The sequence below is a fragment of the Nipponia nippon genome, unplaced genomic scaffold (assembly GCF_047370975.1).
Source record: "Nipponia nippon isolate SJK-2023a ecotype South Korea unplaced genomic scaffold, ASM4737097v1 scaffold_2, whole genome shotgun sequence".
Taxonomy (NCBI): domain Eukaryota; kingdom Metazoa; phylum Chordata; class Aves; order Pelecaniformes; family Threskiornithidae; genus Nipponia; species Nipponia nippon.
In genome coordinates this window covers 215,290-231,262 of record NW_028262336.1, presented here as the reverse complement: position 1 = coordinate 231,262, position 15,973 = coordinate 215,290, and the positions used below count along the sequence as shown (strand labels likewise).

Below are 15,973 nucleotides of genomic sequence, written 5' to 3'. Positions count from 1 at the left end.
CAAGAAGCCTTGCAGAGGGATCTAGATAGACTGGAGCATTAGGTAATCATCAGTGGCTGAAATTTAACATGAACAAATGCTGGATTCTGCACCTGGGATGGAGGAATGCTGGACACACGTATAAATTCGGAGAGGAGTGGCTGGAGAGCAACCCTGCAGAAGGGGATCTAGGGGTGCCGGTTGACGGTAAGCTTAATATGAGTCAGCAGTGTGCCCTGGCAGCCAGGAGGGCAAACCACAGTCTGGGGTGCATCTGTTGTATTCAAGGATGGCAACAAAGCTGGTGAAAGGGCTGGAAGGCATGTCCTATGAGGAGTGGCCAAGGACACTGAGTCTGTCTAGATTGGAGAAAAGATGGCTGAAGGGCGACCTCATTGCTCCCTAGAGCTTCCTGAGGAGGGGAAGTGGAGAGGGAGGTGCTGATCTCTTCTCCCTGGTATCCAGTTATAGGATGCGTGGGAATGGTTCAAAGCTGCCTCAGGAGAGGCTCAGACCTGACATTAGGAAACATTCTTTACTGAGAGGGTGGTCAAACACTGGAAGAGGCTTCCTAGAGAGGTGGTCAATGCCCCAAGCCTGTCAGCATTTAAGAGGCATTTGAACAATGCCCTTAATAACATCCTTTAACTTTTGGTCAGCCCTGAAGTGATCGGGTAGTTGGGCGAGATGATCGTTGTAGGTCCCTTTCAACTGAAATATTCTATTCTAGTCTCGTCTAGTCTAGTCTAGTCTAGTCTCTCTGTTCTGTACTGTTCTGTTCTGTTCTAGTTAGACTGTGTGGAGGGATGGCTGGAGACCTCATGAGTATTTCTGAAGGAGGGTGGAAGGAAGAGGGTAAGGAGGTGGCAATAGTATCCCACCCAGTATCCTCTTCTCTTAACAATCTGGCTTTGTACAATGTACTGTGTTCAAATTGTTCATATGTAAAAAATCCATAAAACAAGTGTCATTGGTTCCAGTTTCCCTTTCTTCATCAGCTGCATGCATGCCTTCCCAGCAGAAGTGTGGTCAAGAAGAGGACAAGGGAAATGCTTACCCCATCAGAAGGGTGGGTGGTCCAGCCAATCTCTGAGGTCTCTCCAGTGGTATCCAGAAGTATTTCTGTTTATATTTTAAAAAATTAAATAAAAAAAAAAGTATTTTGTGCTTTTCCAAGTCAAGCTAAAATCTTATCTGTCCCTCACAAGATTGTCCCTGAAAAAAACCCCCCAAAACATGTCTTGTAGAGAGCTTCCACACACCCAGAACATATACATTCATGTTTTGAGATTAAATATGACAGGCTATGTCCATACTAGTAAATTAAGCAGGGCCAAGACAGGGGCAGAGGCACTGGGCACATAATCATGCAAATTGCTTGGCAATATTCTGGCCAGACGAAAACTTTCTCAGGCAAAGTGTAAGCACCTTGACAGCATGGAGCAAAGTTATCGTAATGAGCAGTACAGATGAGGCCACCCTCCTTTTGGAAAGGAAAGGGTGGGACAGAGAGTTGAGTTATATGAATGCATGCCAGTCTCATCAGGACGACAGTCGCCCATTTTATCTGCAGGTGTAAATGTGGACACAAGGCCAAGACACTTTTGTTTCCATCTCTGGAACCAAATTTCTGTGGGAGTTTAGGATGATGACCCAGTTGATCCTGTAATGGGTTCACTTTGTTCTGGAGATGGGCATTAGCATGCAAGCCTGTGTACGAGTCCTAGTTTTATCAGAAAATCAGTATTATATAGTCTCTTCCATTATACTGCTCAGGAGTAGGGTACATGCAGAACTTCACAGGCCTAGCTTATTCCCACAACTAGTCTGCTTTTCCATTGCTATTGAATCTACCACTGGAGACAGGTAATAGACTTGACTGCTCTTGGAGATGTTATTTTCTGTTCAGGTACAAAGAAATACATAAGAGATTGTGACAGTGCAAGCTATACACATAGCATTCTCCAGAAGTGAATGTCAAGGTCTGAGACCACCCTGGAAGTTACTGGTATGCAAGCACGTGCGCTTTTCTGTGTACATTTATAGTGAGCACATAGGGGAAGAAAAAGACTGTCAAATAGGTACTAATACTGTACAAATCGACCGCTTTTTCTTAAATTCTAGAAAGTCAATCTCTTCTGCTTTCTTATTTTAATTTTCATTTTTCTATCTTACTGCTTTGTTTAAAAAAAAAAAAAAAACAAACCAAAAAAACAAACCAAAAACAAACCGAAAAAGCCCCAAACCCAACAGCAACATCTCACTTATTCAGGAATCATTATTCTCCTTGCAAAGGTTTAATGATATGATTGTCCCATGTTTTACGCAGGAGAGATCCTCAACAGTTTCTGTTTCAAAATTATGGATTGCTGACTTCACTATCCCAATCAGTACTCCACATTAATCAGCAGAAAGGAAAGACTAGACTCATCCTAAAGCAGACATGACAAGTAAGCGAGTTTATCCAGACCTCAGGCTTCATCGATGTCCCCAAACTGATGTTCCCTATATTCCTACAGGAGATCGCATATTTCTTAGGCCTTCCTGAGGAGCTCATGCAGTTCCTTGCTTCAAAAGCAGTGCAAAAATATCTGGGCTGGCTTGCCAGAACTGGAAAGAGCTACTGGTTACAGCTAAAGCACAACCCCACTGAAATTACCTAACAGACCTCAGGAAATGCTGAGCAGCTCGGCACTCACGGATAGCTCAGCTCAGATGCCTCCTCTGAGTGGCAAAACATCTGTGAAAGGCCTATGCCTCCTTGAGGCACAGTCTTCCCCCAGGCAGTCCTGGCAGCAGAGGGACTTGGCATTCCCCCCCCCGCCACGTTACTGTCTGAATTGCACAGTCTGGCACAGGGGTTGCACTCTGTCATGTCAGTACTTTGCCACTGGGTTCCCAAACATGGCTTTGATATGCTGGAATAATATACAACATTGTCATTTTTCAACAAAGAAAGAACTTTTTTCCTAAACAGGTCTGAGTCTCCCGTTTACCAAAGTATAATGCAAGTACCCCATGGAAACTCTAGGAGAAAATAAAGTAGAAAAAAGTAAATCAGGACATGGGAAGCCAGATAAAAAGTGAGAAAGGAAAGAAGAGAGAAAACAGAGAAGAAGACTTACTCAGCAGCTTGGGCTCTGCCATGACTAGGAGGAAGCATATTCTCCAGACAGCTTCTCACTAGTGAGCAAGGTAATCTTTATCAAGCACATGAATATTTCATAGGCGAACAGATACAGGCAGCCTGACGCAGACAGAACTGTCCCTCTCACAGTAAGTATTTTAAGTCAGGAAGCATTAGAAAAATAAGAAAAGCACACAAGAACGTTGCGTGCATAGATCTCATTTGGTGACCTACAGTCAAAAGTCCCTCACTATTTTTCTTCTTTTTCTCCCTCTCCTACTGGCTGTATGCCTTGAATCAGATCCCCAGTCACACTAGCTGCATGTACACTCATAAATCTAACAAACTGTTAGATTGCTCTCTAATTCTGAGGACAACAAGCACAGCGTGGTTCATATTCACATAAAAACTCCAACCCCACAGAAGTGCATGGTTGCATCCAAACAATCTCTCAGGAATGGTCCTTGGTCCATCCTAACCTCTGACCTATGCCTGGGCACTGTTTAGGAGAAGGTTAGTTGGCACGGGCCAAACCCATGACTGTGCTAATAATTTTACAGTATGAATGACTACGTACCAGTGTACAGGTATAAGCCTTCACTCTGCCACTTTATTAGTACTGATGTAGCATTCCACATCCTCAGTGTGCTGGGCCAGACCAGTGTTCTGCTGCTGTTCAGTGCAGATAGCAATGATCTGTTCAGCTGAATTTACCAACCTGGAAGAAAAATGGCTTTCTATCTTGCTCAGAATCAAGGGTCTTGCAAGATCAGATCAGACCCAGGACCAGGACAGTCCAGGATGCTACTAGAGACAGCACTTATTGAGGTGACCTCAGAGTATCAACAGAACAATATTCCACTCTGGATTAAAAATGAGGAATAATCAAGGTATCTGAGCAATCTGGAGGCTTTTAAACACACGAAATCATGACTATTCTTCTTTGACTCCTGCTTTAATCTTATATTTTTGAAGAATGACTTTCCATTTTCTTATTATGACTGTTATTTTAGTTCAAAGAAGAGAAAAATAGCTGATGAGAGATTCTCCTGTATTTCTCTTCCCTAAACAAAAAAAAAATCACCTTTTATACCAGAGTCAAATGGATTCATTACACTCTTCATAACTACACTCTCATTTCAGTGTCCTCTGTTCTTGCAGGCCAGAAAGGGTGAGAAAAAATCCAAAAGGCTTATGCTAGTACCAGTCTGTACTTATGTCACAAACCAACGTTTTGGGCTGCACTATACTATAATGTCGACATCAAGATCAACTGGGCAGAGGTTGGAAGTTGCTATTACAGATCAGGCTGTTCAGAATAGGCATGTTAATGATTTTCAGATTTTGGTTAGCCTATACTTTCAAGCAAGACACTTTGTGCTTGTGTTATAGGCAAAATGTTCCCCTGATGAAAGAAGATGACTATTCACTCAAGGATGATTGACCCTTGGACAACCTTCATGAAAGCAGAGATGGGCTAACAGCTTTCTGGATTGAAGAATACTTGTCCTCAGTGTCTTAACAGTGGAGTGGTGCAAGAGGAAATTATACAATCCCGCAAACTATAGCCACTGAGAAGAAACTTGATCCTCAGAAGACAGCAAAAGAATCCCTGTTACCTGTGGGATTAGAAGCTGGTGCTAAGAATGACCAGACCATAGAATCACAGAATGAAACAAGCTGGAAGGGAGGTACAGAGGTCATCTTCATCCACTGCCCTCTCAAGGCGAGGCTACATTACAGTAGGTTGCTCAAGGCCTTGTCCAGTTGAATACTGAATATATCCAAATATACACGGACATTGTTAGATAGGGCAAAGGGCACTAGGGCAAAAAGTAACATTCAGAGAGTTTGCTTTGCTATGCTGCTGAATGCCCCAAGGCAGCAAAGCTCTCTGGCTTAACAGACTTCTTGAAAAGAACTGAAATATTACTGGGCTTATTCTGCCTTGTATGATCATGCCTTGAACAGGAACAAGTAGGAAGACTGTGAATACTCTCTAAGAGGGCTAGAAAGAGAAAGCATTCTCTGGGCTTGTGGAAAAGTATTGTTAGGGGTTGCCAAATCCAGTAACCTCACATAAGCAAGGCTGCTGTGGCTCCCTGTCCCCAGGTCCAACCAATAGCAAGGTTGAGTAGGTATTCCCGATAGGCACACACACAAACACATGCAGGCACTGCACATATACACATGGCCGGCCACGAAGATCAACACAGACAGAAACACTCACCAGTCATGCAAACAGCAACAGCACTACCAACAGCCTCATCCTGCTCCCCTTTCTGGCTGGTCAGGATGAAGGTCTGTTAGTGGGAGATACATATGCATTTATATACAATATGGATCCCTGCAATAATTGCCCTTAACCATTCAGTCTCCAGTAGCTGACCTCTGGATCTGTGGTCTCCCCATTTGCTGGCACTTGTGCATATAAGCACCTGAAGCTTGCAGCCCCGCTCCTGTTCCTAGTGAGACACCCTCACTCACTGATAAGTCCCTTCACACACACACACAGAGGCATACTATGGATCCTCTACTAACTGGCCTTAGGCATGCAGTCTACCCAGCAGCTGGCCCTGGATTCTTGTTCTTCCAGGTTGCTGGCACTTGGACATGTGAGCCCCCAAGGCCCACAGCCAGTTGCTGTAGTGCTGCCCCAATCCACAGAACCCCACTTACACACACACAAACACATGCACAGGCACACACGCTATGGATCCCTCCAGTAACTGCCCTTAGACACTCAGCCTACCCAGGAGATGGCCCTTGGATCGTCTAGCCTCCGGTTGCACAGAGATACACAACATACAGATAGGACTCACAAAGAACCCCCAGAACTTCTGGGGGTCTCCCCAGTAGTTGGCCTGGACCTCCCGATCCCCTCAGTAGATAGCTCCTCCAGCTGTCTCACTCGCAGAGACACACACATACAAACAGGTGTCTCATTCATCCTCCAGACTCTCTGGTCTCTCCCTGGCTTCCCAACCTAATTACTCTACTGACCAGCTAGTCTGGCTTGGTATCTGCTAGAGATCACAGACTCACTCATATAAGGTCGCTCACTCCAGTTGCTGGCATCACAGATGCACAGATCCTATGACCTGTGGTCCAGCTTGAGTTCCTGGCACTTGATTTTCATCCATTCCAGGCTCTCCAGTTGCTGGGAGCACTGACAGATGGGCACCTCTGACCTGTGGTTCAACTCCAGTTGCTGGTATTTAAACATCCATATACACAAAATAAAGCCCCCTCACCCAGGTAACCAGTGAAAAATTGAATTTAATAGGAAGATCGGATAGACTGTGGCAATCAGGTGCAGGTCAAGGCCTCACAGGCATACTGACCAGCAGCCTGTTTACACGACTGGCCCCTTATCTCTCTATTTTCTCACACTTGATCCTCCCCAAAACTACCTTGATCCCTCTCTTTCCTCACCTATAGTTCCTCCCCTAAACAACGCACAGTAAGTTTTGCAGAAGCCCCAGATGATCTTCCCTACATCCCATAGTAAGTCCCATGCCCCTGTTGGCAGCAACCCCCCTCAATCTGCAAGGTGTTCCAGAGACCACTTCCATTGACTTATCTTAATGGGTTCCCTTCCCACTCAATGGGCTGATCGCGCTCCTGGGATAACCCTGGGAGAAGCTGGGTCACAGTGCTTGTTTCTCTGTTAGGTTATTTGGGTTCCCCTGCCTTTCATTTTTCCTCTCTGCTTCTTTGAGTGTGGGAAGATGAACCTTTTATCATGCAACTGAACAAATATATTTATCTATGTGGGTTACCACTTGGAAACAGAATACAGTTAAACCTTTGGGAAGCCTGAAATACAATAGAACTTCTTCCAAAACTAAACAGCTATTGTGGTGAAGTAAATAACAGTAAATATCAATGGCTAGTGACATATGCAACTGTAACAAGTATTTTCTTTTTCAAGAATGAGGAGTTGATGAAACAAGTAAAAAACCAAACAAAAATAGCCAAAAAATCCCACTTGTTCATAACTATTTAATACAAAGATCACTGGTTTTTTAACAAAAAAATGTATTTTTTACAGTTCAGCTATGACTTAACATGAAAAAACAAGCTAGAGAGTTATAAAATATGCCTCCTAATATAAGAGAATATATACAAAACCAACCTATATGAGACAAATGAGTTTGATTTTTTCCTTGGATAAATCTATATTGTGAAGTCATTCCTGCAGTGAATGTTCCTGTATTACTGCTGTACTCATACACAATAAAAAAAGCTATTTGGAGCCAATGGGATACATATTTAGTGAGTTCCGTGAAGTACGGTATTTTTTAACTACTTGCTATGTCAGAGCAAAATGCTGACACTATCAGAACATCGAAGTTGTCATCCGCATGAAGGAATTCTCACACCCCTATCAGGAGTTATGTACCATCTGTGAAAGAGAGAAATGACAGCTAAATGGTCTAGGATATGGAAATACACAGCTATTTGCCAGGTAGCACAGCTTTTAAGCTTTATGAGTGACTGTGTATTTTTCTCTTGATGTCCCCTATTCTTTTGTTAAAGCTCTAGGGAACTGCCAGGATTAGCACGTTGCAGTAATTCCTCTGCTGATGTCAGGAAATGCAGACAACAGCCAATAAAAAAAAAGACATGAAATGCTTAGTTTCAACTTTGCATATGCAATCAAATTAAATTATTATCTACAGCTTTCGTTGTAATACAATCTAATATGTATTCTTCCACGGCTTAAGAGATTCATTCTGCAAACACCCACTATTGAGTCTACAACTTATGCAACTGCCACTACCATCAAACTGGCTACTTTTGATGACAGTACAGTGTGATTTTTAAAGTTTATCTATGTTTTCCTGCTTATTTTTTGTTTCGTAAACATTAAAAAGTGAGCTTGGGTCTTCCAAGGTTTCACTGAAGCGTATACTGAAAGTCCCAGGTACCGTATATTACAAGAATGCGGTTCATTTCTTTGAAGCTTTAATTAGCTTTGAATAGAAACAGTGTTAGTAGCAGCATGGATGGCCTCTACTGGCCTCCAAGCAGCAAGAGCTAGCCTGCAGCTTGTGAACAGTTTCAACATAGGGCTATGCATGGTACATACCTGGGAACGGGGATGTCCTAGCACAAGGACTACAGAGTATTCTATTAAGGGAGAAAACAAATCAAGTGGAGCTGCCGAGACTGACCAACAGGGTAACCCCGACACCCCTCCCCTTACAAACAAGCTGCACATCCAGCCCAGTCCCATTCACCTTCTGAATGTCTACAACAGGAGATTCCTCTGCCGTGGGCTTTGCAAGTATGTGGCAAAGATTTTGGCATGCAGGGAAGTGTCAGGAAAGAACTGGGAAGAACGTAACAGAAAATCTTTACTAGGATTTTAATAACTCATGTGAATCACAAGCAACTGAAGTAAAAAGTTAATTTTACTTTTTTTTTTTTCCCTGAAGTAAAATAACACCCATTTAAACCTCCCTTTGTACATAATAAAACAAAAGGCAATGGTGTTTTTTTCTCTGAAGATTACCTTTGAGGAAAGTATAGTTTTCCTCCACTTCAAAGTCAAGCCAATTTGAGCAATCAGTACATTATTTTCAATAACTCAAGATGACAACCAGCTAATAGAAAAGATAGGGGAAAAAATGGGAAAAAAATAAAATAAGAATGCCTGATCTCACAACCCTTTTCTTGCACGTTCCTTTTTGCCAAGGATACACTTTTAATACAAAAAAGTTTCTACCAAAGCAAAAGAATTATCCTCTCTATATCTTGAACTTCCAGAAGATATTTAGAAAGGCTGTCCAGCCATTCTGCAGGCTGGAGAGTTTGTTTTAAAATAAATGCAGTCACTCACATGCAGAACACATCATTCCTTTGGAACGTATTTAATGAGCTCTGCAAAATGAACTCTTGTGTTTACAGCTGTAAACATTTATAACTCAGTCAAACCAAAACCAATATTCCACAGAAAATTCAACTCTGTGCCCTAGTAAGAGCTATTTCATTAGCAAGTTATCACTTGCTCTCAGCTGTTTTGACTGTAGCCCAACAGGCATTCTTAAATTCTATGCTTCACTAACTTTTACAATCAGAAGGGTTAACCTACAAAGATGTTAAATGATAAACTGTAGACAGTAATTACATAAATATACAGATACTCCCAGAAATAAAATTTCTATGTATTTATGTATTATAGAGAAAAAGGAAAAAATCTATTTCTTTCACCCAGCATGTCGCTCAAAAATAATGCTCCCCAAACTAAAACCCCCAAAACCCTTGCAGAGCCATAAACATTGGGAAGTGCAATCTCAGTGAAAACTTTTGTGTAATTTTGTTTCCTTTTATAAAGCTGAAATAATAAGTTTACAAATGTCTTCTGTTTCCAAAGCAGTTTTCCTTCATGCTTCCCATGCAGGTTTTTTTCTAGTCTAAAAATTGTCTGGAAAACTTTGGACAGACACGCTCATTCCTAGTGAAATCACTGTGTCCAAGTACTAGATCTGTATCAAATAAGTTCAGCCTAAAGATTCCTTTTTATGCACTAAAAACAACAATAACAAAAAAACCACACCATTTTCAATTGCTTACAAGAGCTTCTTTACTTCTGAGTCATGAAGGGGTTTAAAGTCCCATTATGTCCTGTAAAAGGGTACTGCCTGCCTTATATCCAAAAAGCATTCTGCATAAAAAGTATTTGCTCTCTTCATAATGCACAGAAAGATGTGCATTTGAATACTTCGGCTACTTTTCTTCCCCTCTCTACAGCTTCTCCTTCTTTTCTTAACCGTTTACATTAAGGTTTTATCAACATTGTTTTTCTCTGGTTAGAAAATTTCAAACAAAGCTTAGTTTGAGACAAAAAGTGAGACATTCAGACTGTTTAAGCCTACCTCAAATGCCTGAGAAACACTTGGAAGAAAAATTACCTTGATTGATTTTCCCACTCAGTCAATTGTCTTCCATTAGAGACAAGACGTATGTTAGACACCATCTAAAACTTCCAAGAAACCTTACAAAAATTGAAGACCAGTCTGGATATTCCCTATATTTTTCAACTTAAATTTGAAACCTGAAGTTCAAGTTTCTATTACATACAGTAATGAGTCAACAAAATGGCCGTGGGCCTTTTTTCTTCCTTATGGATGACTCTGTAGTAAAGCAAAGCTTTCTACACAGTTATCATCAGACTTTCCTTCCCCTTACGCATAATTTTTCTTTGCCTTTTGACCACAACAAAAATACTTACCTCTGAGATGCAAATTAGCTTTGGAGTGCAATCCCAGGACCATGTAGTACAGTCATAACGCAAGGTGCTGACTCCCCTGACTCTGAATTGAGAGTTGAAATTCATCTCATGGGCACCTTTACTACTTCATCTCCATAGGCAGAATTTTACTATCCTATTTTAATCCAGGCAATTCAACCATGTGATCTGTGAAGCCATATCACACAGTGTTTTCTAAATTCTTTTATCTCTACAAACTTACAGGAGTGATCACCGAATTCCAAAAATGTCAGTTCCTACAGACATCGCTGAGTTACTTCATGTTTGCAGAGAATGGACATTTTCTCTCCCTTTTCTATCTCTGTTCCTCTATCAGTTACACTAAGGAATAACATAGTACTTTTTGTAAAATAATTTTTAAATCGGCAATTAACAGAGTTGCAGAGATTTAAGGATTTGTATTATAATCTTACAGCGATTATTTCCTCTCTGAACTCCCTCCCACTCCATTCCCCTCCTATTAAGAGAAGGGATGCTTTAACAAGCTTTCTTCTTCATTATTAATAACAAAAAACCAGTCGTCTTTTCCTCCCAATCTCTACCCTCTTTTTCTTAAATCTCACACTATTCTCCTTTCCCCCCCTCTAGGTCTTTCCTTCCTTGTCGCCCTTTGATTCCCCCTCTCCCCCCTCTCCTTTTTCAGAGGCTTTCACATATGCAAGAGATGAACATTCACCACAAAGCAGCGCAGTTCATTGAGCAAATGTAGCTGCAAGGATATTTCTTGGAACAAACAAGAGGATTGTTTACAATACCTCTGCCCTTCTCTAACTCTCTCCCATAGCTCTCATCTCCTGCTCTCATCACCCTCCCTCCTATCATCTGTTCTTTTTTCTCCCGTTTTCTTGGCCTCTCTTTTCCCCAGCCCACCTTTTCGCTATCCTGTCTCCACTGCTCTCTCCCGCCTCTCCTCTGCTGGCTCAACACAAACTGCCTCTTCTTGTTAATGCAAAGCATTCTCTCCATGTCTGTTACAGGAGACAAGTTGTTAAGATGGCAGAGACAAAAATTCCTGATTTCAGCCCACTGAATGCTGCCTTGTAGAACAGTATAAACATCAAGAGATCGTTTCACAAAACAAACATGGTGCAAGAACAGGAACACAAGAATCAAATACGCGCAAAGCATGAACAAGGAGCTTATTCCTGGGGCAAAAAATTTATTCTTTGAGACTGTCACTTCTGAGATAGCTAGTAGAAATGTTCATCAATGGTCCTTCATAAGCGGGTTTCCCTGTCCCACCAGAAACAATACTAATGTCTTTTTACATCTCATGAGACAGTGATCAACCATCAAAACAGAAAGACATATGCTCATCTGGACTAGGATAAGCACACTGGAGAGCACGCTTTTTTTTTTTTTTCTCTAGAGAAAATTTTGTTAAGTCGTTGCATTATATAAAATCTGTTCTTACCTTCTAGCGAGGTGACTAGATGAAAGAAGCAGACCGTCCAGAGCCAAGCCATTCCTGCGACTCTTCTTGCACTGATGCCAGCATTAGAATCCATGCAGATCCTCTGTAGATAACACCATCTCCAAAACCCACACACCACTCCCTTGAAATGGTCAGAGATTTCTTGGACTGTTCTAATATCTTCCCAAATCAAAGCACAGAGGCCTTCACACAGAAATACTGGTTAAGAAAAAACAGAAGGTGGAAACAGAAATCAGGGCACAATAATACAGAACTGGCAGTTTTTATACACTCACTCCATCATTTACTACTTCCAAGATACAGGTGAAAAAGAGCAGCACAGACCCAGTATTTACCATATACCCATACCTCCCACCCCTCAAGACTTCAGGCCCAGTTGTTTTGTACACTGACAGTATACACAGATCTTGAGACGTTCATGGCATGAGTGACAGTGGGGTTCCCAGATCAATGTTAATCTGCCCCACAATATAGGCTGTATTCTTACTTAAGTCCTGACCCTTTGCATCTTCGGCAATGTCCCTTGGAAGGTCTCCATTCCATTTCCCCTGTATGCTTTCCAAATTCTGTCTCTTATAATTGCACTTTCCCTTTTCAGGACTCTGCAGGGCAGGAGCCATGACAGGAGAGTTTTCGCCATTTATGATAATACAGATCTACACTGCTGACACACTCGTAATTGCATTTCAGATGCAGGTATTTGACCTTTTAAGCACATGACTACAACACTGTGAAGCTGGACAGTATTTTTTCCATTAATACGTCGCAGGTAAGGAAGCAAATGTTGTGGTATTTAAGGTCAAATAGGGAGCCCGCGTTACAGCTGGGAAAAGCACACAACTCCAAATTTATTATCTTAAGTGGGAAAAAATCCAAACAAAACCAAACAAAACTCTACCACCGCCGTTAAGAACCTGACATAAACGCCTATCTCACAGTCAGGGAGCAGCATGTAGCCTAATCCAGCACTGCATTAGATCAATCCAGCACAAGAATTTTGCTAAGCAAGGTATTTCTGGCTCCGTCTGCCCAATTCTCAGCCCACCAGAGAAATATCATGGCAATATGTAGGTTACATGCAAAAAGCCAGTATGTTTTGTTTCTTTAGGTGCTCTTTGCAGAGCATTGAAAACGCTTCAGTGTCTTCAGTGAGACAGTGAAGCGTAGCTAAGGAGAAAGAAAAATGTCTCAGGCAATATAGAGAAATGGCTCAGTAACTTGGCTGAAATAGGGGAGAGGAGAGTTGTAATTAAAAGGGGCAGCCTTACTGCAATTATCTGAAAACCTAGCAATGGGGGATTTGAGCAAGTTCGGCGTAGCAGAGAGAAAAGCAGCCTGGGGAGTATGAGAAAAGGCAATGGAGTGAAATCTGATTTGCTTTACTCAAGAGGGGGAGAAATTACTGGACAGAATGCGATAGTTCTCTCTTACGCTGCCCCTAACGAGAACCTAGAGCACCAAACACAGATGAACCAAGGGCACCCTGGGCATCACTAAAACGTAAGGAAACTAAAGGGACCTCAAGAAGAAGCAAAAACTTTGATTCATGAGAAAAGAGAAAAATAAAATCAGTTAAGTATCACTGAGGAAAAATGAAGACTAAATGAGGGGATGGATGTAATACAGGTACTGAATATTAGTTTATAAAGCACGCATACACCACAGAAGAAAAACCTCACTGGATGAAAGTGTAAAAAGGAGAAAATTCCAGGCTGAATGATCAGAAAACCCTTCTTTACAGAAAGAACTGCCCAAGCATATAGCAGTGTTCTCCAGAAACAGGGCTGAAGCCTACCGCCTGAGCCACCAAAACCAAGACTGGGTAGACTGGAATCAAGCCTGCATGACTACTCTACATGGAGACATAAATACTTAGCATTTGTAGTGCCAGTCAATCCATAACATTGTAACATCTAAAAGCCTTTTTTTTCTTGGCCAGCCAACTCCTGAGAGATGGGGACTTTTAAACATTCATTTTGAAGGCAAATAAATGCAGAAACAGAGGTGAAACAAACTGAAGAAAACTTTCATTTCGGTCAATGGGACTTTAATCATTTACAGAGGGTTTGAAAACAGCCCACAGTTCAGACTTTCTCAGTGTCACATAACTTACGAGTGGCAGAGCAGGAAACAGAACCCAAACATGCTCTGGCTGCCGGATCTCAGGCCAACGTCTTGCAATTACTAGGTAATACGTAAGGAGGAAATCAGTTTGCTAGCACAAAACAGATCTAACTAAAAAAACCTCTCCTACCAAGAAGCAGACACAAAATCATTTCTGGCTCCAAGGAAACCAATTTTTCTCCTTCCCTCCCTACCTGCATATCTCTCTTACAACGTCTGTTCAGCTTACCCTGGTAGACCCTGTATCCCTGCAATCTTGCACTGCTCTTCAAGAGGCATCACACAGCCTTTGTCTGGATTAGACTGGAGAATTATTTTTTCCTGTGGCTGAACCAAAAAGCTGGTTTTGATTCAGCAGTTAAAAAAAGGTAAATCTGTCATTTTTTTTTTTTTTTATTCTGCCTCTTCCACACCTCAGTGAAAAGTGCTTACTCCACAATGAAGGGTAGAGGAGAACACTATGGAAGCATTTAAGGGAGAGTAGGAGGGAAGCACTGGCCTCTCTGAATTAAAGAGTACCAAGCCCCTGAATTGCTAACCACTGCCCTGCCCCTCCCCCCAGCACTTGACGTGTGCAGAATTTGACTACACCCAAACACACTCATCTTTCTTCAGTTCTCCTACTACTTCTTCCCTACACCAAGCTACTTAAACAGAAACCTCAAACCATCCCAACTTTTAAACCGCCCTCTTCTCTTGTCCACACAAGCACCTTTCCATGGCTTCTCAGCTTGTTACTTCTTCCAAAATCGCTTTCAGACAGATTACCTCTCCTTGCTACAGAATCCACTATCCCCCATTCTCTTCCAGATCCAGCTGCAAAGTAATACACCTTCCCTGCACAGGATCCTTCAACAAACTTCCTTAAATACCCCTTCTCGTCCTCGGTCTCTTCCAGCTACACAGAACTTGCCACCCATGTCAATCCTTCTTATGCTAACCCTTCCATAAAGGATTCTACGCCATTTTGGGGCATACACTTCCTTGGCTAGTGGAACGATCTCCACCTCCTTGGAAGTCCTGAAAATCATAAAGCACCTGAAAAGCATGACAGTTCCTGAGGATCCAAATGTCTTTTAATGATTCGACCCGATAAAACAGTGACGATCCCAAGCAGTCTGAAAAGACCAGTTATATATTGCCTTTGCTTTAGTACCGAGCCCCAAGAGACGGGAGGTGGAACTCTCCAGGTTATCTGCTTACGTTATTCACCAATGCTATCATGATTGTTTACTTTGGCACCATTACTGTGGTATCTGGATTACCAAAATTTAATTATGTTCAAGAGTCCAATAAGAGAGACGAATACAATCATCACCAGTATTTTCAAGAATCCTGGTTTCTTAGCTGAACAACCAGCGAGGGAGAAGAGGTCTTCAGGAAGCTTGTCAAGGTGAGTTTTGAACATCTCCAAGGATGGAGATTCCTCAGCTTCTTTGGGTGTCTATTCCAGTGCTGAACCACTACTGGGGACTTTTTTTTTCTTCCTTACGTATAGCTAGAATCTCCCTTGCTCTCTTCTGTTGCATATCTCAACAGAAGAGAGTCAGCTCTTGCCCAGCATCTCAAAGCTTCTGCTACACAAGACTGCAAACATAAACCATTTCAGCTGGAAAGCCTTGAATGTGAAACAACGTATGCCTGGCTTAACTGTTTACAGCCTGTTTCTTCTCACCAGACAGAGCCAGTGCTGTAATTTCTCACTTTTTCTGAACGCATTCTTGGAGTGGGAACACTTTAGTACAGTCCCCAGGCAAATGATGCTCAGTGCTACAGGACAGATAGTGATAGTGCTCCCCTGCGTACTGGGACAACTGACACTTGTACAGGCCTGTGTTTGTGAGATTTCTGTCACAAAGGGGGCTGCTGTGTGACCATCTGGTACCTAAACTGTGGCAAAAATGAAGTATTTCATGCAGCCAGTATCTCTGCAGCAGTTTCCTTATGCAAATAAAAGATTCCCTCAAAGTTCAAGCACTGTCAATGACAACCCCTGAAGAGCTACAGGGCACCAGTGTTGCTAAATGGG

At 42.1% G+C, this 15,973-nt stretch overlaps 1 protein-coding gene across 4 annotated transcripts in view; it reads right to left on the bottom strand.

The window, feature by feature from the left end:
* Positions 1-15,973, bottom strand: part of LOC104018647 (ephrin type-B receptor 5) — a 79,432-nt gene that overhangs the window by 48,300 nt on the left and 15,159 nt on the right. For 3 of the 4 annotated variants that reach the window (XM_087756983.1, XM_087756984.1, XM_009471805.2), the window contains exons 2-3: positions 11,800-12,018; positions 1,037-1,101 (exon numbers count right to left, since the gene is read on the bottom strand). In XM_087756983.1, coding sequence (XP_087613109.1) covers positions 1,037-1,101; positions 11,800-11,893 — 159 coding nt within the window. In that variant the 5' untranslated portion in view covers positions 11,894-12,018. Of the gene's footprint in view, positions 1-1,036; positions 1,102-11,799; positions 12,019-15,973 lie in introns of those variants that run through there. The other variant, XM_087756985.1, reaches the window with a different exon arrangement.